Source organism: Danio rerio, chromosome 4 (assembly GCF_049306965.1).
Source record: "Danio rerio strain Tuebingen ecotype United States chromosome 4, GRCz12tu, whole genome shotgun sequence".
Classification (NCBI taxonomy): domain Eukaryota; kingdom Metazoa; phylum Chordata; class Actinopteri; order Cypriniformes; family Danionidae; genus Danio; species Danio rerio.
Window position 1 is genome coordinate 54,755,818 of NC_133179.1, and position 21,683 is coordinate 54,777,500.

General features: G+C 34.7%; 2 protein-coding genes, 1 long non-coding RNA gene and 1 other non-coding gene across 9 annotated transcripts in view; 3 read left to right on the forward strand and 1 right to left on the reverse strand.

The window, feature by feature from the left end:
* Positions 1–21,683, reverse strand: part of LOC103910797 (uncharacterized) — a 1,018,570-nt gene that overhangs the window by 548,435 nt on the left and 448,452 nt on the right. The window lies entirely within an intron of this gene.
* LOC137491294 (uncharacterized) lies at positions 596–3,344 on the forward strand. Its single transcript, XR_011011247.2, has 6 exons — positions 596–675; positions 996–1,108; positions 2,060–2,188; positions 2,362–2,447; positions 2,740–2,782; positions 2,880–3,344. It is a non-coding gene; the product is annotated as an uncharacterized lncRNA (long non-coding RNA).
* On the forward strand, positions 11,142–18,896 carry LOC100537868 (uncharacterized). Of its 2 annotated transcripts, XM_073948833.1 has the most exons (4): positions 11,142–11,245; positions 11,910–12,059; positions 14,198–14,350; positions 17,476–18,896. In XM_073948833.1, exons 3-4 carry the CDS (start codon positions 14,320–14,322, stop codon positions 18,378–18,380), a joined length of 936 nt encoding a protein of 311 aa, XP_073804934.1. In that variant the 5' UTR covers positions 11,142–11,245; positions 11,910–12,059; positions 14,198–14,319; the 3' UTR covers positions 18,381–18,896. The 2 variants fall into 2 exon arrangements, with proteins under 2 accessions (XP_073804934.1, XP_073804933.1); XM_073948832.1 differs by lacking the exon at positions 14,198–14,350.
* Positions 21,115–21,187, forward strand: trnae-cuc (transfer RNA glutamic acid (anticodon CUC)). The gene has a single exon. It is a non-coding gene; the product is annotated as a tRNA-Glu (tRNA).

The following is a 21,683-nucleotide window of genomic DNA, read 5'->3' on the forward strand; positions in this document are numbered from 1 at the left end:
TTTTATAGAACTGTATAAATTTACAAAAAATAACCATATTTCATGAACTAATACAATGTTCATTTTACAAAATCATAGCTTAGTACACAAAAATGTAAAGTCTTTAGATGCAATAATGTTTTCATGTGTGATTGCAATTAGCAAACAGATTTTGACTGCATTAGAAACTACACAGTTACCTTTAAACAAAAGAAGATGCAGCATAACATCAAATACTCTCAGTTCATCTTGGACTTGAACAGAGACGCTATTATCCTCCACAATGGTAACACAAAAACTGTTTTGCTGTTTTTCTTTTTTTTTTTTTCATTTTTAGATTTTACAGAAAAATACCAGCAGTTGTGGTTGCCAGTAATCTGCTGTTTTTAACATTCGTAAATTCAGTTTACAGAATATTTCTGTTAAAAACAAATCCCATAGTCTGTACACAGCAAATTCATCAGAGTTAAATTCTCGGTGTTGAAGCATTTCAGAGTGAAGTGTTGACGTTAAAGAGTTAGATTTTGATAAATGAATATAATAAGAGTTAGAATTGATTTTATTCAGTGCGAAATCAAGGAGTTATCTTTTCCACACTTGGTGGTGTTATTTCCAACATCCGGGAATTCATGCAGCCCCAGTCACTGAAGATTTTTCCAGACGCCATTTTCCATTTGAGGATTAGAACAGCAACTGGTGAGTCAAACTACCTAAATGTTGGTATTTTACTGACTTTCTTTAAGGAAATACAGTTGTAAACATATTGTTAAGTTATTAACTTTAGAATGGAGTGACAATTTTAATCTTCCGCGGTTCATTCATGGTCGTTTGTGTATCTAGCTTAACTGCATTACTATTCACTTCTTTTCAAGAATGTTTTTATATATGCTCACGCATACAAAGTGCATTAAAACATCAAATGTACATGTTCAACGCATTTCTGTGACGCTTAATGCCATTTTGTGCGTTGTTACCCATCTGTAAAATAAAATCGACACTTCTCCTTTAATTCGAAGCAAACTAGCGAGGGAATCCCCGGAGCCGCCTAACGTTAGCCTACTCTGCCCGGATGCTAACGGCAACACAGGACGGTTTCCATAAGCTCTGGAGAGTTTCTAAAACATATCTGGTGAGTAAATCAACACATGCTTACTTGTAAAAGGCTTCCTGACTAAAACATATGATTGTTTGTTATTCGTGTACGTTAATTTGGTTATTTTAAACACCGCGGCCCTTTCAAACTGGTTCATTCGTGGCCGTCCATATACCGTTAGTCCATAGACTCGCGTGATAACGTACGCTTGAATTATATTAAGTGTTGACAACCATTAAAGTCGGAATGTTAACATTAATGTGTTTAAATGACCGCGTTTGCACTTTCTCGGACATTTAACGTTACAGAAGTCTCCCGGAAGTTGCGGGACTAACGTTAACGTTATCCTGCAAATGCACAGAGACTCCCAAATGCCCAAGTAGATGCCCGCAAATGAATGATAATCTCCCGGAAATCGCGCGTCTCCCGCCCGGTCATTAAACACTTTGCACACCCCTCTCCACCGCATCCCTCCCAGCTCTTCAGGTACGTCGCGCGCAAGTCACCCCCACCGCTCTTCAGGTACGTTCGCACGCAACTCATCCCATTGCTCTTCAGGTTCTCATCTCTCCCGCTACCTCCAGCAAATCAACTCTGTATCCCCCGAAAATGACTTTTCCCAACTCGGGACGTCTGACGTTAGTAAGTTAGGCTATTTCTGTAGTCAGGAACATCTTAGTCAAACTTTTTCTCTCGCATGATATTGTGCTTATAGACTAAACCTAGCATGTACACAACATTTCCGTTTTATTAAAGACAATTTAGTGCGTTGTAAACAGCCACCTGTCTGTAAAATTAATCAACTGATTCATATTTGTGCAGCCTAAAGATGATACAGGTTTGATTTGTAGATTTATTATCAATAATCAACATCTGAATCAAAAGATATCTGAAAAAGTGTGAGGCATACTTTGTGATGTTCATCTCTCTTTTTTATCTGAAGGTTATGCATGTGTTAGATACTAATGTGTTGTTGTTTTTTAACAGCCACAGTTCTCTATACAATAACACAAGACCCTGTGATGGTGGCTGATTAGAGACGGATGGTGTATTGCCAGAGTTTGTGAAATGACACCAAGCACACCTTCTTGGTCATATGTGATGATAATAATGAAGGTATGTTTGATAAAGTTCTGTATTTGTTTCACAAGCTGAGAGGGTATTAGAGCATTAGAGAATAACAAATGACATGAAGGTGATAAGTTTTGTATTGTGGGTGAACTGTTACTTAAATAATGTTTTGCTCTTTGCTTTGCACTTTTTTTCTTCTGCTTATCCTAATATTTTAGATTATATTTGGACCTGAAACATCTGCTAGACTCCAGGAAAGGTGGCGTCAATACTGGACCTGAAAGGGCCTAACAAGTTGAATCTGGTACAGAAACGCGCACGCGCACACACACGCACGCACACACTTACATAAAACTGTAAGTTTATGAATATTTTTTACACTGTGGCCAATATTTTGGGGAAGTCAGCATCACTAAATGATAGATAATGAAGCTCCTCTAAATTTTGCTCCAAGTGTTGTGTTAGATTCAGGATTCTGGACAGACAGCTGCCTGTTTTTCCAGTTCTAGTCATAGTGGTTAACCTAATTGTTTTTGGAGATCCAACAGTGATGTGTGTGTTTTTTCTACTTTTCCATATCCTGTCACCTCAACCAGCTGGGAGAGTCAAGTTGTGGATCATCATGAAGATTTTCAAAAGGTGAGTTTAGATTTCTTGAATGTTTTATTTACTTTAAATGTTCTTTTAAATATATCATAGAATTTGATTGCTATTTGTTTTCAAACATTTTTCTTAGTCATGCTGGAGTCTTGAAGAGTTCTTAGATGAGCATCACCCTACAGTATATCCGTGCATCAGGAGCCACCAGACGAGCGGTCAGCAGCTACTACATCATCATGGATAAAAAGGTCATCCTGTGGCTGGGAAGCACTTCATTCACAGGACATGCTTGATGAGATTTCCTAGCTCCAGTTTGTTTTCACACAAGTTTACAGCATTTATACCTTCATTTAAACTGCCGTGTTTGATATGGAGGACCAAGGAAACACCAGAAGTGAAAGATTTGCACGCCAAGTAGTTTAAAATGTAATTTCAGAAGAAAACTATGCGTTCAGAAGTAAACTATGAGTGACGCTATATTGAACTTTCAAATTGCTCTGATGAAACATCAAGTTTGGACCAAAGGACTGAAACAGCCTTTTTGAGCACTGGTCATACATATTTTGTTGATACTGTCTGTACTAATAAAACATTTAAAGCATATTTGACATTGTTGCATTTTAAAAACTGAATGAATTGTTGAAGTGGTGGATGTTTTCAAATAAAATGGTTTTCTTTTGTAATTTACAGTCTATTTGACCTTTTTACCATATTTACACTCAAGAGAGTTGAATAAAATAACTATATATTGTAGTAAAAAAATGACTACCAGGCGGTGTTAAATATAGTTACATTTTTAACTCTGCCCAGAGTTAGAATTAACCCTTACTTCGGTGTCAATGTGCCAACCCTTTTGAAAGTGTTGATTTAACTCTGTTTTGAGTGGACCCCATGAGACACTTTCAAAGTGTTGAAATTAACACCCATAGAGTTGTTTTGGGTCCCCATATTTTGCTGTGTATTTTTCATTCGAACACACGTAAGCCTTAAATTCCAGAGCAAAATCCTCACTAGTGTCCTCACTACAGAGGGCTGAACACTCAGACAGTGATGAAGTTAATGAGATGATTAAGTGTCTAATTAAAGGAGGATTGAGAATTATTGATGAACAACTGTTAACAAGCAGAATCACTGAAGGACAGAAAAACACAAGCCAAAACCAAAGATGAAATCAACTGAGAAAAAAAAACTCTACATAAAATAATAATCAATAAAAATAAAACAAATTACACAATAAAAAATGTTATTTTTCAACATCTTTAAAAAAAAAACTCATCACATTAAACAACTTATCATGGAGCTTCACCTATTACTGACCTGTGACTATTTCTGTCATGTGAACAAAAGCTCTTAATGAAATTTCTGTTGTTCATTTAAAGTCACCATGATGGAGGACAGAGTCTGCTTTAGTCAGGGTCTTCAACTTCTTACTATAACTGTCTTTTATTTAGGCTGCTATAGATAGTGTTAATTACACTAATTAAACAAATAGCATGGAAAGCCAAAAGAAAATTAAAGTGTCAGGCAGAAGAGATTATTTATGATATCATAGCCTTCCTTTCCTGCTTGTTTTTTAATTAAGTATCATATTAGTTATGTGTGAGAAATAAATAATATACATAAATGAGACCACAGAAGCTCCAATAAAATAAAATCCAATATTTACAATGAGAATGTTTGATCTATGGCAGAACTCAAAAACGCACAGACATCAAGAATTAGTCTTTGAATCTCAATAATGGTGACAAACAAAAAAATAAACACTCTACTGAAATATCACCTCCCAAAAACAACACAAAATAAAGGAAAAGAAAGAGATTGTAAGAACATAAAGCTGCATAATTTATTCATGCTGCAATGCATGCTGGGAGCTTTGTACTATGCTGGCACCCAGCATGCATTGCGGCATGAACTATGCAGCTTTTTTTTTTGCAACCACGGTTGAAGTTCATATCCTGATTCTTGATGCCTGTGTGTCTTATGAGCAGGCTGGAGCTTGAATGTTTAGTGCATGACACTCTAATTATTAATTGCATCCTAATTGTCTGTTGAATCTTCTATGAAGAGCAGCAGACTGTCAGAAGTATTGTCCCATGCAGTTTTAATACAACTATATTTGCATTTGTTTATGAATCAACTTATTAAACACCTGAAATTATATCTATAATAATTAAGCATAAACAGTATAGTTTCTCTTGACCTTTCTTGATATAACTGATGAGTTTTAGAAACATTAGGATATAAGCGTAAAGCTTCAAGAGCTCAAATAAGCAGCCTCTGATCTCCATGATGGTGAGGTCAAATGAAATATTTTTAATAAAAAAAATATAAACCTCTGTTCATTGTCAAATATTCTTACAGAAATGAAGTCAAACTGTAATCAGTGAAGCTGCTTATACTATTATTTAATTGAGTTGTTTAATCCTCTGCTTTAATTCAGTTGGTTTGGTGTGAGGCTGTGTCTGTAGTTTTATTTCTTCCTTCAATTTCGAGTAGGGGGTAACTGCAGCCTGGAGAAATGGGCGTGGCAAAAGGTAGGGGCGTGGCAAAAGGTTTTTCATTGGTCGAAAGTTTTTTTCCGGTAGGGGCGTGGCAAAAGGTTTTTCATTGGTCAAAGGTTTTATTTCCGGTCAAATGCGTTGGCCAATTAGAATAATATATTACTTAAGCTGCTTGTTTGGATCATTCTACTTTATGCTACTGGTGTTAAGAATAAAGAATGAATTAAATGTAATCACAAGTTTCATTAAAATAGTTGGTAAATCAGCATTCTTAAGGATACAAATGCTTAAATATCATTAGACAAATTATATGTTTTGGTTCTTTTTACTGGCTATTTATAAATGCACTACTTAGAAAAGCGTTTTATTCAATACCATTTTAAACTGTGACTTAGTTGTTTCCCAGTGTCACTGAAATTATTGCCTAAAATAATTAAAATTAAAAAGATTTTGAAAATACATTTTATGTCGGGTAAATATATATTGTTCAAATATCACAGATTTATAACAAAGTTAACTCATTAATAAACTTATGTTAAGTGATATTAATCAATTTAATTAGAACAAAGACACAAGTTCATTAAACATTTCAGTTTAATTATCAAAAAACAAATAAAACAATCTCTTAAAAAGCATGCCTTCCACTGACTAAAAATCCATACATTCCTCAGTTCATGACAATCCATTAAGTACAAATCCATCCATTCATCGTGTAGTAGCAGTGCATAGAGCAGAAGCCATTAAACTCTTGTCTGAATGCTCTGTACATCCCTTTTCCTCCCATTGCCACAGTATCCAATGGTGTTTTTGTAGAGCCAACCACAGGATTCACATCTGGAGAGCTTGAACTCCACTCTATATTTGACCAAGTAACAGTGAGGAATGCTCCATCCCCTTCATCATAAACATCTAAAAGAACCTTTCAGAACAGGTCTGATGGTAGCTGAATTAAAGACGAAATACACACACACAAAATAATAAATGACGAATGTAAAAATGAAAAATGAAAAAAAAAAAAAAACTATAAAATAAATTGAAAAAATAAAATAAATTTAAACATACATCACTAAGACCTTCTCTGGGATCCATAGCTAAGGGGAAATGCATGTATACATATTTTGCAAATATAAAATGAAATGTGTATGTATATACACATACACACATACACATATACACATACACACATATATTTGATAATTACAAACACAAGCTGATTGTCAGGTTTTAAGCATTTAAGAGCCTTTATGACACTTGTGCTATTTAGGATGACACTAAAGCACAACTATGATGGAATGTAATAACTGGGAAAGTATAATGTGTAAATTAATTAGGTTGTAAGTTTGATTAAATAAGTAGTAAATTTGATTGCACAGCAATTTCAGTGTCTTTAAACTAAGAATAAAAAACAAGCTTACAAGTGCAGCAATCCACAATAAATGGTATTGTGCTGCCACCTAGTGGAAAAATTTACTTTAAAAAAGTGATTTCTGCTACATTGGTAGCTGTAAATTGAAAAGCAGTGTTTGAGACATTTTAAATATCGTAATGCTCACATACAGTTATATATATATAGTCAGATCTCAATCCAATAGAGCACCTTTGGGATGTGGTGGAACAGGAGATTCTGCAGAAACCTGCGTGATGCTATCATGTAAATATAGACCAAAATCTCTAAAAATTTTCCAGTACCTTGTTGAATCTATGCCACGAAGGATTATGGCAGTTCTGAAGGCAAATGGGGTCCAACCCGATACTAGTAAGGCATAGGTGTCAAAGTCAATTCTTGGAGGACCGCAGCTCTGCACAGTTTTGCTCCAACTGTAATCAAACAAATCTACTCTAAATAATCAAGGCATTCAAAAGAGTCTTGATCACCTTGATTATTTGGATCAGATGTGTTAGATTAGGGTTGGAGCAAAACTGTGAAGAGCTGCGGTCCTCCAAGAAATGACCTTGACACCTCTGTAGTAAGGTGTACTTAATAAAGTGGCCAGTGTGTGCGTGTGTGTGTGTATATATATATATATATATATATATATATATATATATATATATATATATATATATATATATATATATATATATATATATATATATAAATAAAATACCAACTTGTTAATTTGCTATATTTGCATTGAACTGAGAGTACAGATGCCCAAGATAAGCTCTATACATTTCTGGGTCTTTTTCGTTCTTAAGGAGACCTTGAGGGAAGACAAAAAATAATTGCTAAGTGCTAACTGACATCACTTTAAATGTATAAAAAGATGTTTTATTTACCCTGAGTTTTCAAGCAAGAACCCACACCACAATCTCCTTATGCAAGTCATATAGCCTGTTTTAAATAAAAGAGACAATTACTACAAAGCAAAAAATTCTTCTTTCATACTGGCTAACAAAGTGAGCAAAGACTCACCTCAGAATAGTCAAACCCAACCTCAGGAGTGATGCACAAGGCTAAAAGTAAAAGATGTTATTTAGTTCTAAAATTATGCAGTTGTCATTGTACATTGTAAAACTTACCATGAGCAAAGACTTCACAGTTATTGGAGAAACACTACATTGGAATGTCCTAGGTAATGTTATAAAATGTATATAAACATGTAAACAAATATAAAATATAAATTATAAATCTGCAAGAATCATCATCAAAAAATAATGTATGAAAATCATTTAAAGTAAAACATGTTTAAAATAAGAAGTTTCAAATGTAACAAAAAAGTAACATCCCTTATGCATAGATGAAAAATATGAAATTACTTGTTGACATACAAATTCACATTTGGATTTTACTTGCATAAAATGTGTCATATATGCAACAAATATTGTGAAATGTTGCAATAAAGTCCACTTATGTTTTCAACCATTGGAATTACAAATATGTACATGCATGTTCCTAGCTTATATTTTATACTATGATTTTAGTGCACTTTTTTTCTCTAAGTGAACATATTTGCTATATTTCTAAATGCATGTTCATAAATGACAAGTTTTAGATGTAAAATAAACATGAATGTTATATATGTAGGCTAATTTGCACGTACACATTGGCATGTGTCAGATTTCTATGAGAGATCGCTGTTCACGTCATCACATATGACCCAAACAAAATATATTAAAATGCATACCGCAAAATAACTAGTACTTACGTTCGTGATAAACTGTGCGAGGTTTGTGACTTTGCAGATGAGTGTGTATCATGTGTAAAGCTCTCAAAATATTCACACAAAACGGACACCTAAACATATTACCAAACTGTTTTAATCGTAAATCTTAATACACGTCTGTTTACAGCAGTCAACATCATGTCTTAACCAACGCCATTGTGCAAGCGTTTGGTGATTGCTGATTGGCCAACACATTTGACCGAAAAGAAAACCTGACCAATAAAAAACCTTTTGCCACGCCTCTACCGGAAAAAAACTTTCGACCAATGAAAAATCATTTGCCACGCCCCTACCTTTTACCTAGCCCATTTCTCCAGGCTGCAGTTACCCATACTAGTCAATTTCTTATTCCTTCAGTGATTGTGCTTGTTACCAGCAGGTGTCCAACAGCAGGTGTCTCAATTCACTTATTTGTGGTCATTCCTTCTGTCTAGTGGACTAAACTAATTGACCAATTTAAGGGCCAGGTGAATGAGGGAGTGGCGAGATTTCAGACACTCCGTTTAGTTTTTCAAATGTAAGGGTTTTCTACAAAAGTAGATACATGTTACTCTGTATGACAAGGAGGCAAATCAGCTTCTAACGCCGAGAGGGTTATTTTACCTTTATCTAACTCTAGAATTTTAACACTTTACTCTGAATTACCACAACACTTGAAATTTAACACCAATGAATTTGCTGTGTACCCACTGCACCACTGTGATGCCTCACATGTGTAATTATATAAAGTATTAAAAGGGTATTGGTGAAGAACTATGCTTACTAAAAGGCTCCATTCAGATGTACTGATTGTAATGATCTGGGCAATCAAGCATGTGTTGTTATTAACACCTATAATTATTTGTCCTAAGACAGTGGTTCTCAAACGTTTTTCATCAAGTACCACCTCAGAAAAAAAACCTAAATGAGCAGTATTGAAATACAGTAACGTAGTAGGCCTAGTAGAGCAGCTACAACTCTGCACAGTTAAAAAACGTGGCAGAATTATAGGCTATATGTCATATATGGCATATTATATACATCATTTTTTATATATTTTGAAATGTGTGTTGCATGTACATGACATATTTCATTCCTCTGCGTACCACTAGAAGGAAGCCTGCGTACCACTAATGGTACACGTATCACAGTTTGAGAACCACTGTCCTAAGAGATGAAAGGCAGGTCTTGTTCATGTAATATGCTTTAGGCTATCAAGTTGGTATTGGCATTAACAGCTATACCTGTTAACAGGTTTCTTATATGTAAAACGACCCTTTTCAGTTAATGGTCCGGCAGCTATTAATAAAGATGACCGCACACAATGATGAGCCATTTATTTAAATGAATATGTGACACAGATATTTAAAATTCATTGTTGCAAACAAGTTACAGGAATAAGTGCAGTTGTTGTTTTAGGTGATGTTCACCACTGTTATTACATCATAATGAAAAAAGAAGTCTAAGAAATGCTGTAGTTGGTGTAGGTGGAGCAGGTTAATCACGTTAAAAGTTCTGCATTGTGTAGTTATGAAAGTGAACTCTTGTCATTGAATTACCCTTTATACACTGCCTATACGATAAATTAACTTGTGATGTAATTATTTTGTGATTATAAATATTTAGATGCATGACATATTTTTTTTTAAAAATAGACAGTATGTGATAGCTTTCTTGTGTTAAAAAAGGTTTTGTCACAGGGTATCACATATGTGCTTTTGTGAATGTCTATGCATATTTGTATGCACAAACACAAATGATAAATAGAGGGAAAAACATCATTAATACATATCAGGTGAATAAGAGGCTTTCGAGAAAGCTGAGCTGCTCACACATGTTCTGTTCAACTAAAAGACGAAGGAAAGAAAACAAAATTGGCACAGAAACAAGTTACATTTTGATTGTTAAAATCTATAGACACTTTTGGAAAGAAATAATTGACCTATTAAGAGTGTGTTGACTGTCTTACAAAAGCCAGTAATAAGCTGCATGTGCTTTAGGAGAAATAAAGCACTCTAAACTCACATAAAGAACAAGTTCAGTGATAAATAAATGGTTAGCTCATGTCAATATATTAACTGAACCTAACACAAATAAAACCTCACTGTGAAGTTTAGAAATTGTTTCTTTCAACGAATGATAAAATATTACAGTATAATAGTATAAGACTTACATGACTATTATATAAGTGAATGTAGTTGTGTGTATTGAGACATGAGTGTGGCTTGTGCTCATTTGCATCTTTACACAAAACTCTGAGAAGCTTCTAAAAAAACAACACACAACTCTTGCATTACCTTTTAACCAGGCTTGGGAAAAATAAATTGAAATTTGTTTCAAATCAAAGTACCTCAACATAAATGTATCAACATTAACTACAAAATGCAGCAGCCAAAATAAAAACGCTTCAATCAATAATCCTTTAAAACAACAGCAACAAAACAAATGACGATGGCTAAAGTCAACTCATTTTCCCAATACATCATTATTTCTCTGTAAAACTATGGTTTGTAAAGCTGCTGTTCCCCCACAGCTGCTCCCATCCCCCACAGTATGTGGCTTGAGTCTTTACTGCTCTCCACTGCTCATTTGCATCTTTATACCAGCATTAATGGAGGCCAATTGAGTCTTATCCAATCACATTCTAGATCCAGTAGCTCAGCAGGGTTGTGTCTATATATTCTGGGTTCCTAAGAAAATCTTCATTGGCTTATTTTGCTAAATAAAGAGAACAACTTTGTAGGACAAACTACGATTGTAGATTCCTACATTGGGATTATTACCAACAACAACATACAAAGAAAAACCCACTGAGGCCATTTTTTCATCCCACTTATTTATTGAAGACAGAAAAGGTGAGTTGCACATTTTGAATTTACACTCAAATAATATCTGAATGCTAACATTATAAAATATAAAATCTAAACATGTGTGGATGCATTGTTCAACGTTATATTAAGTTCTTCAGTCATTTTTAAAAGCTTCTTTATTGTTTGTTTGTTTATTTGGTTATAAATATAGTTTTTATCCTGACAACTGAACCCTTTATACAACGAAGTACTATTTTACTCACAGTAAGGTCTATTGTTTGAATAAGATAGGATAAACTTTATTTGTCCATAAGAGTAAATTCTTGTCTTGTGCAAAAGAGTGCTACAACGTTGCTGTAAGCAGACAATAAAATAAATAAAACAAACAAAATAATTAAAAAATTTTAAAGTTTGAATAAAGCAACAGTAAAGAGTGTAATAAGTGTTTTAATGAAGGTTTATTTATTAAATAGCATAATGTCATTCTATTCAAAGTAAACATCACTATATATAAGAAATGGAGTACTGGTCTTAATCAGCTCTTTTGTGGCTATTGTTTCTTGCTCAGACTTACCTGATTTCTTTTTGTTAATCACTCTTATATAAAGAAACTGTTAAAGCAAGTGTTGAAGAGAAGTTATTTTGTTTTTGTTCATTGTTTTATTCATTTTAAACAGAACATTTTTATTGTTTTGTTCATTTTAAACAGGATAAAGTGTCCAAACGCAGAGAAAAACTCCTGCTGAAGCAACTGTTCTCCACACTGTTATAAAGATGGCGTTTATTAAAGAGGAGAGTGAAGATGTGAAGATTGAAGAAACATTCACAGTCAAACAGGAAGATCTGCAGGAACAAACAGGTTGGTTTTCATTCTCAAAATCCATCTTGCAGCCCTGAGTGTGCTGCCTAGTTCTCCTAAATGCACATAAGCACTCATTGAAAGACTGGAATGAGTTTCTTTCATCACTTGTTTTCATGTCTTTTGTCATTATTTTATGTATTGTTAGTCTCCCATTTTCTCTACCTAAGTTTATTGCTTTTCTTGTTCTCCTACTGTCTGTAAAGCGTCCTTGAGCACTGGTGCTATATAAAGTAAATAAAAACAATAAATTAAAAAAGTTTACTGAGCTGACGATATTTGACCTACAGTATTCTCATAGAAGATATCTGCTATTACGGTGATAGTGTTGGCTTAGTACTTTCCATTTGCATATGTCACGTTGATCACAATTCCCTTTTTTCATCAACTTCTTTATGGGTTTAAACTTGTTTTTAGTCGTTGTTACTAGTACTCACAGATATGATCTATTTAATACCCGCAGGGTCTTAAAATGTCTTAAATTCGAAAACCTAAAATTAAACACCACACAAATTTGCATGTATTTGACCATTAAAGCGCTCACATTAAAAGTCTTAAATTTACTGAAATATTGTGTTGTAGGTCTTAAATCTTCTTAAACAAGTCTTCATTTTCCTTTGTTCATGTTTTGTTACCCAATCTGGCCAAAACCCATACAATCACCAATAATCCATCTAAAAAATCTTTAAACTTTTCATTCAAAATGATCATTTTAACTTTATTTATTATAATAGTTTAATTATTTTCGTGCTTCATTTGTTTAAACGTGCTCCATGTATTTACTGCTGAGGACATAGACCTGGACAGATTGTTGTGCATAGATTTAGATTATTTTAGTTTTTTTAACTTTTGTTCATTTGTTTTTTATTTTAAAGAAAGTTTATTTTGGAAAAAAGTGTGTGGATCCTAGTAGAGCTCTCTTGTTTTTACGCAATATTTAAGATTTTTTTGCTAAGAAATATCTAAAATATTTTAACATTATTATTAATTTATTATTGTATCATTAAATGTATAAAATTGTAATATTTTTTGATAGGACAAATAAAAATCTTTTTCATCTGGGGCATTTGAAAAATTCCTTAATCTAAAAATTCATTCATAATGGTCTTAAAAATGTCTTTAAAAGTCTTAAATTTAACTTGGTGAAACCTGCAGAAACCCTGATTTAAAGTATGTCAGAAAATGTGGATGCCCTTAATTTGAAATATGCTGAATGAAATGGACACTAAAATAATTAATTGTTATTATAAAACATTGTACAGTAATCTAAACTATATGTTGTTGTTGTGGGACGACGTGAGACAAAACAAACAAATTATAATGGCACAATAACGTTTAGCATTGCACTGACTACAACTGGCCAACAAACTAGTTTAAAATGACTTTTGCTGATTAAGAAATGGATTACAGCATGCTGATGATATGCAAACATCTGAGTGTAAAGTTCGTCAGAATATTGACCATATTCTTCATGTACCAGCAGGCGGCGCCATTGGAATCTTTTTGCTTGAGACTTTTTTTTAAAGAATACATTTTTAGATCCTAAAAACAGTGTTGTTCTGCTGAAGCATGGGACAATAACCATTTTCAAAGTATAATGCAGTTTAAAAAAAGTCAAGGTTTTAAAACCACCAATTTTTTCTGCTGTAATCATCATATGTAAGTTTTTTTATTTACATATTGTTTTAAGTTTTTCAGGACAACAGTATCTCCAGCAAAAAAGATATCCAAAGATGCTGATTTAAATTGTAAAGAAATCTGTGTTTTTGAAACAAATGAAGACAGCAGAAGTTAAGGATTCAATTGAATAATTTAGCCTGACATGTTTACTGCTCCAAAATATTAAAAAAGTTTCTCAAAAGAAAATGTTTTGTGTTCAAAGAGGAAAAAGTGTTTGTTTTTTACCCAGACATTTAAAAGAATATATTTTTGAGCAGTAATCAGTACTGTGAAAGTGTGATATTTTTATTCAAGGTTATCTTATACTGGTCCATGCCTAATGCTGCTTGATGTTGCAAAGTCATATTTTCTTATTTTATTTTTTTTCTTTGTATGTATAGACATGAACACCCATGTTTGCAGAGCAAGTAGTGTGACCGTTTTCTGCCATTTATTATTCCTGGTCATTTGTCCAATAGGCAACTGAAGTTCTAAAACAATAGCATATGAGATCGGGTCCCTGTTCCAGAAAGAAGGTTAAGTGTAAACTCAGAGTATTTTAGCCCTGAAATGAGAAAAACTCTGGGTTTTTCGTTTCAAAATGGCAGGTTTGTCAAATTCGAGAAAGCACGGTAAGTCAAACCTGTCTCTAAAAGAAAGTTTTCTGTCGGTCTCGTCCCCTTTTTAAAAAATAAAGCGGTATTTCTCGCTTAGCCTTACATTTCCAGCCACCTATTTTTATGTGTATTTGGATAGGCTATAAGCATTAAAAATTGGTTGATGGAAACGTCATGATGCACATAACTTTTCAAAATATAAGCATAAAGAAATATGCGCATAACTGAGTAGGACAAACTTTTTATTCGATAAGAGAAGATAAACTTACGTAAACAACGCAAGCACCTTTACTGAACAAAAGAGATCATATGATGATGAAAATGTGTGTGAATAGACAAACCAGCAGGCTGAGCACATTGTAAAACATCTGAAATGTTGTTTTGGTCACTCTAAAACACCTGAACCATTTCAGTATTCATATTATTATATTATTAATGACCTCCAGAGCATCTGTTCTCTGCGTCTCATTGCTTCAAACGCTAACACGTGTTAATTTTGTGCCAGCATTGACCTCTGAGGTGAAAGTCATTTAAAAAAGAAAAGATTCATGTAGCTTCTTCTACTGCAGAAAATACAGTTTTTACTGTTGATATTTGGCGCCAATTATTCAGTAAGTGATGATTTTGTTCTCTTTGATTCATTAAATGGGAACACTGCTTTATTTGCACATCTTTTATGTGCGCAAAAATTTAATTAGCATTTTTTAATTGAACTATTGCCTACATTTCAGTTACACAAAGAACAAAGTCACGTACAAGACTGGCTTGTCCTTTTTTAATGAATGATAAGCTTAAAGGGTACATAGTTTACCCCTTTTTTATGATTTAATTTTAATATTATGGTTCTTCTGAGTGTGCCAGTTTAGGTTCAGTTCAACACACAGTTCAGATGTTTTTAAGTTCAAAATGTTTTTATGTTCAAAAGTGTGATGTTGGGGGCGTTTACACAGTTTGCTGTTTTAGGGGCGTGTTGCTTCACAGTTTCCGCTTCCCGCCTAACATAACAAGGGGGCAGAGCCAAGAGCTTCCATGCTCTGTGTTTGCAACAGACAGGCTGACAGACCGAGAGAGAAGCTAAGCTAGGTTGAGCATTCAGTCGTACAAAATCATTTGTGTCTTTGTATAGTCTCGGTGTACAAGTGCCGAGCTTCTACACCGAGACTAATAACCACACACACTAAATTAACTTTGACTGAGGCACCGAATGTGGCGCGACACGGCACACCAGACACTCAGTGACGCAGCAGAAACATAAAGTGTCCCGAATCGTCACGCCACGCATTCCAGAACTCCAAACACAGGCCTCCACCAGATTATTACTCGTTCTAAAAAGATTTTTTAGTCCTGCTTACATTTTAAATGTCATATCAACCTCTACTACTTGATAGGGCAGTGCAATTAATCGAAAATCTGGTTGCGATTTCGATTTAGGCTTCTAATGATTATGAAAAACCATTAATCGAAATAAACGATTATTCCATCATATACCACCCCCTTTCCAGTTGTACACATTTGTTGCTCTGCAAAGCTCAGTTCCACGTGAAAATGACTAAAAGCACGTGCTGTAATGTAACTTTTGCAGCACGGGGCGCGCATCATTCCTATTTTTAAAAGTGTGTAAGTGCACATGCTCTGTGTGTGCTGCTCTTAGCCTAGGACAGGCTCGGAGACAAGCAGAGAACACACATCTAACGCCATCTTAATGTGAGCGCTTTAATGGTCAAATACATACAAATTTGTGTGGTGTTTAGTGATTATTTATATTAACCCTCATTTGTGTAATAAACAAACAAGTTGAGAATCAAGACATGTGAAAGAGAAACCATATCAGAGCCGCACTATTCTTAAAGTGACAGTGCGCAATATTCCTGCTGCCAACTGTTTTTATCATTATTCAAACAACAAAAGGAGAAAATCCCTCACTGCTCTTGACTGAAAGACTTTTGTAGCTCAAATGTTTTTCTGAAACCGAAAACTCTGAGAATTTAATCTCTCTGTAAATCAACTCAGAGTTCAAGATTAAACTCTGAGTTGGTTGAACCTCCTTACTGAAACAGGCCCCAGGTCATCATGACATGATTGACAATTGTGGCTGTTTGTCATTATACTCTGTTTATCCTGAGAGCTGATGCTGAGTATTCTTAGAGCTTTTCACACTTTTAACAAATTGTTAACCCTGGGTCAATCTATACCTGGATAAATTCTGGGTTATCTGTAGTCACCTTCCACACTGCTCATGCTATACCTGGGGTTAAAAAATAATCCTGGGTGTTCATTAACAGACAGTTCACATTTGTAAACCCTGGGTTATCATTATTATTTTGTATATTTACATTGTCACTGTCCCTGATTGGACGAATCGCAAGTAACCTTTTTAGATGGCATTTCTGCATCTTGTCGGGTATATACAATGTCACCAAGTAGGTCTTCAGCTAAGCCTTAGGACATACACAAAGACAAAAGTACAAATAAATGAAAACAAGTAACAAAGTATGTCATCTTGCCATCTCCTCATCACTCCTGTTTAAAACAAACGTGGCATTAAGCATTTGCATACGTTTTATACAATAATGCAAACTTGCAAATATAAGCATAATTATGCATACCTGCTATGGACATGCAGGATTTGTCTCAATCGGGTCTTCCAAGCAAGAGGAAACGCAACACGAGTAATCTAGAGCGAGTGCATTTGATTATTTGCATTGAAAGCCACAGGCACAAAAAGAGCTAGGTTTTCCTCTGATCCCCAAACATAAATATTCTACAAGGTATATGACCTGATTTTGAGCTGAAACCTCAGAAACATTCTGGGAACACTAAAGACTTATTTTACATCTTGTAAAAAATGGGTAATTGTAGGAACCTTTTAAAGGGATAGTTGACGCAAAAATGAAAATAGCCTCACCATTTACTCTCCCTCATGTGAATTTAAACCTTTATGAGTTTCTTGATCCTGTTAAGCACAAAAGAAGATATTTTAAAAAACGCTACTGGCTCACTGTGTTCCACAATAAAGGAAAGTTTAACACCACATGACGGAGAGTAAATGGTAAGGTCATTTTAATATTTGGGTGAAAAAGTCGCTTGAGGTGTCGCTTTGAGCCTTCATACTAAAGTTAACTTTTTTTTTTTTTTTTTAGATCTGATGGTGCTGAAAGAAGAGACTCATCAACAGAATGAAATAGATGAGAAACAGCAGTTTGAGAAACCCCAAGAAATAACGACTGATGAAAAACCCACACTGACTAAAAAGACTTCATCAAACGAAAGTAATTTTAGCTGTAAACAGTGTGGAAAGAGTTTCAGTCAAAAGTCAAACCTTGATGTTCACATTAGAGTTCACACTAGGGAGCAACATTACACTTGCAAACAGTGTGGAAAGAGTTTTAGTCAAATACAAGGCTTTAAAGCTCACATGAGAATTCACACTAGAGAGAGGAAGTTCACATGCCAAGAGTGTGGAAAAAGCTTTTATCATGTTGGAAACTTTGCAGCACACATGAGAATTCACACTGGAGAGAAGCCTTTCAGCTGTAAACAGTGTGGAAAGAGTTTCAGTCAAAAGCCAAACCTTGATGTTCACATGAGAGTTCACACAGGGGAGAAACCTTACACCTGTGAACAGTGTGGACAGAGTTTTAGTCAAAAACAAAGCTTTAAATCCCACATGAGAATTCATTCTGGAGAGAGGCCATACACATGCCAACAGTGTGGAAAAAGCTTCCGCCATGCAAGAAACCTGGCAGAGCACATGAGAATTCACACTGGAGAGAAGCCTTTCAGCTGTAAACAGTGTAGAAAGAGTTTCAGTAAAAAGCCGCACATGATTGCTCACATGAGAGATCACACTAGGGAGAAACCTTACACCTGCGAACAGTGTGGAACGAGTTTAGGTAAAAAACAAGACCTTTACATCCACATGAGGATTCACACTGGAGAGAAACCTTACACATGCACAGAGTGTGGTAAAAGTTTTCCACATAAAAGCTCACTCAAACACCACATGATAAGTCACACTGGAGAGAAGCCGTTTAAATGTGCTTAGTGTGGAAAGAGCTTCACAACTAAAGCTAGCCTCAAGAACCACATGAATGGTCACACTGGAACCACAGTGTTCACATGTGATCAGTGTGGAAAGAGTCTCACACGCAAAGACTCCATTAAGAACCATATGAAGATTCACTCAGGAGAGGATCGTTTTAGATGCAGTGAGTGTGGAAAGGGCTTTAATTGTAAAAGAATCCTCAGCACTCACCTAAAGCTTCACAATGGATAACAGAGTCAGCAAAATTGAGGCCTTGTCCACACAAACACGGGTATATTCAAAACGGCAGCTTTTTCATGTAGTTTGGCTGTTTATTCAAGTGAAGTTTATTTATAAACTACTTTCGAGAGGCTCACATGCTTAGCAAAAACATGATTCACAAATTAGATCATCCTTTGTTATAAAGCAGTGTCTCACAGACAGTACTTTGTTTAACTTACTTGAAGACAGACAAGTTAACATCACAGCTGAGGAACTGCACTATTCATTGTCTTCAATAAAGTCTTCTCCATGTAAGAACTTTGGTCAGCTTACTTATTTTATGTATTAATAGTCATCTATACATTGGCGAGCCACCCAAGAATGGTTAAGCCAAATACAGCAAAATCTAACAATGTGTTTCAACTTATTATGAACTGATCACCATATTTGTGCAGGGTTCCACACAATTCTTCCATGTTGTCTTAACACAAATTAAGGTAACTTAACACTTTTACCAAATTATTTGGACTGAACATTAAGTTGTCCCAATGAAATCTCAAGAATTGTGTTATTTCAGCACATTTTAATTGAGTAGTTTGAACAAATAAAAAAAAGGTTTTTTTTCCCCCGATTTTTGTTTAATGGAGATTAGATTTTTTCAGCACATTTTTTATTATTATAGTTTTAATAACTAATCTCTAATAACTAATTTATTTTATGTTTGCCATGACAGTAAATTAGACAAGTAATTGTATAAGGATGGTTTGTTCTGTAGACTATCGAGAAAAAATAGCTAATAGTTAAAGGGCTAATAGTTTTGTCTTTAAAATGGTTTAAAAAAGAATAAAAAACTGATTTTATTCTAGCTGAAATAAAACAAATAATACTTCCTCCAGAAGAAAAAAATATTATCAGACATACTGTGAAGATTTTCTTGCTATGTTTTACATAATTTAGGAAATATAAAAAAAAACATGAGGGGCTATATATATATATATAAATTTTATTATACACACTGGTAGCTGAGCCACTGGGATTGGCAATAAAAATCAGATAGAAGCATTAAAGGGATACAAATAGAAAACAATGACAACAGAGAAGCTGTGTATCAATACGCTGATGATACTTCATCGTTGGGGATTTGAGAGCGATATTGTAAAGCATCAGGAGCTAAGGTTAATGTTGGAAAAAGTTTGAGCATGAGGGTGGGAAGAGTAAAAGAAATAACACAACATATACCCTTTAAAGAAGAAAAGGAACACAAAAAATGTTGGGAATTTGGGTGGGGATGGATTCTAATAAAGCAGAGATTTAAAATTAGGAGAGAGTTTTAAATGGAATTGAGAAAAGACTGAGATTTTGGAAAGCTAGAAATTTGACGTTAAAAAGGAAAGTATTAATCTTAAATGCTTTAATGTTGTTAAAGGTCTGGTATGTGTTAAGTGTAACTGCGTTGCCTGAAGTATACTATAAAAAAATTAATGTTGTAGTTTTAAAGTTTTTGTGGGGAAATGGAAGAGCCAAGATTGCTTATTATACTTTGGGGAGGTAAAAGAAGGAGGTCTGGGACTTTTGGATAGTTTTTTTAAAAATGAAAACATTAACAATTAAGATTATTCAAAGGTTTTTGGAAGGGAAAATGGGTGTGATTTGGAAAAGTTTGTTGGATTATTATTTGAAGAAATGTGGACATTTTAATATGGGATGTAATGTTTTATTGATGAAGATGAAGAAACGGATGATAGCAGGTCTGCCAAAATTTTATGTTGAGGTCTTAGAATCATGAGGGGGATTTTTAGAAAATGTGTTGATTATACCAAAAGCAAGGGCGCAGATTCTAGAACAACCACTTTTACTGAATTCAACAATTTTAAGTGAAGGAAATGTTTTATATTTTAAGGAATGGTGGGACGGAGGATTAAGACAAGTTAAAGATGTATTATATGAAGTAATAAAAGGATTTGTACCATTAAAAGTAATTGTGGAGGATGGGTATAAAAGAGTTGTTAAAGCAAAATTTCAAAGACAATGTCATGAGTTGAAAAAAGCAATACCAAAAGACTGCATTGAAATAATTGAAAAAAAAAATAGTTGAGCGATGAAGATGAATTACCAGAGACCTATTTTAGGAAGAAAAATGGAGAGATCAATGAGCTTATGTACAGTTAAGAGTTTTTATGCTATTTTTAGATAAAAGGCTTTTGTAAGACCTATAGCACTCAACTAACTAACAAAATTTTAATTATTTATTGAGACATATTCGCATATTAATATAATTGAGTAAATAAATAAAATGAATAGTATAAATGAATAAAATGGGTAATAAACAAGATATAATGACCCAAAGGTTGGTGATTCGAGCCCACCCACTGACGAATTACGCACTTTGCTGCCTTGCAACTGCTAACATGTGCACTAGGCATATATCCTGGGCCACATTCTGTCCAGCGTTACAAGATGAAATCAGGATTTAGTAGAACATTGTCACAGGTCGGGAAGGTATTACTGTAAACAGTGTCTAGTTCTTGAAACAGCTCGGCTAGCACAGTTGGTAGAGTATGAGACTCTCAATCTCAGGGTCGTGGGTTAGAGCCCCAAGTTGGGCGTTTCTGTTACTTTTCTCTCTCTCAGCAAACTTACATTAGGGTTCATATAGCAGACCTTTTGAGACAAAGTTCCCCGTTTTTACCACTGTAGGTGACCTTTCACTAAGTCGATGTGGCTCAATCCGTTAGCGCGTTCGGCTGTTAACTGAAAGGTTGGTGGTTCAAGCCCACCCAGGTACGAATTAGGCATTTTGCTGCCTTGCAACTGCTAACACGTGCACTGGACATAGATCCTGGGCCACATTCTGTCCAGCGTTACAAGATGAAATCAGGATTTAGCAGAAGATTGTCATGGGTAGGGAAGGGATTACTGTAAATGGTGTCTAGCTCTTGAAAAGGCTTCTCGTCAGTTCTGCTAGCTCAGTCGGTAGGGCATGAGACTCTTTATCTCAGGGTCGTGGGTTAGAGCCCCACGTTGGGCGTTTCTGTTACGTCTCTCTCTCTCAGCAAACTTACATTAGGGTTCATATAGCAGACCTTTTGAGACAAAGTTCTG

Excerpts from the sequence above, each read along its gene's own strand:
- LOC100537868 (XM_073948832.1), top strand. The coding sequence starts at position 11,975 with ATGGCGTTTATTAAAGAGGAGAGTGAAGATGTGAAGATTGAAGAAACA. Across the intron at positions 12,060-17,475 it reads AGATCTGCAGGAACAAACAG|ATCTGATGGTGCTGAAAGAA; the intron begins GTTGGTTTTCAT and ends TTTTTTTTTTAG.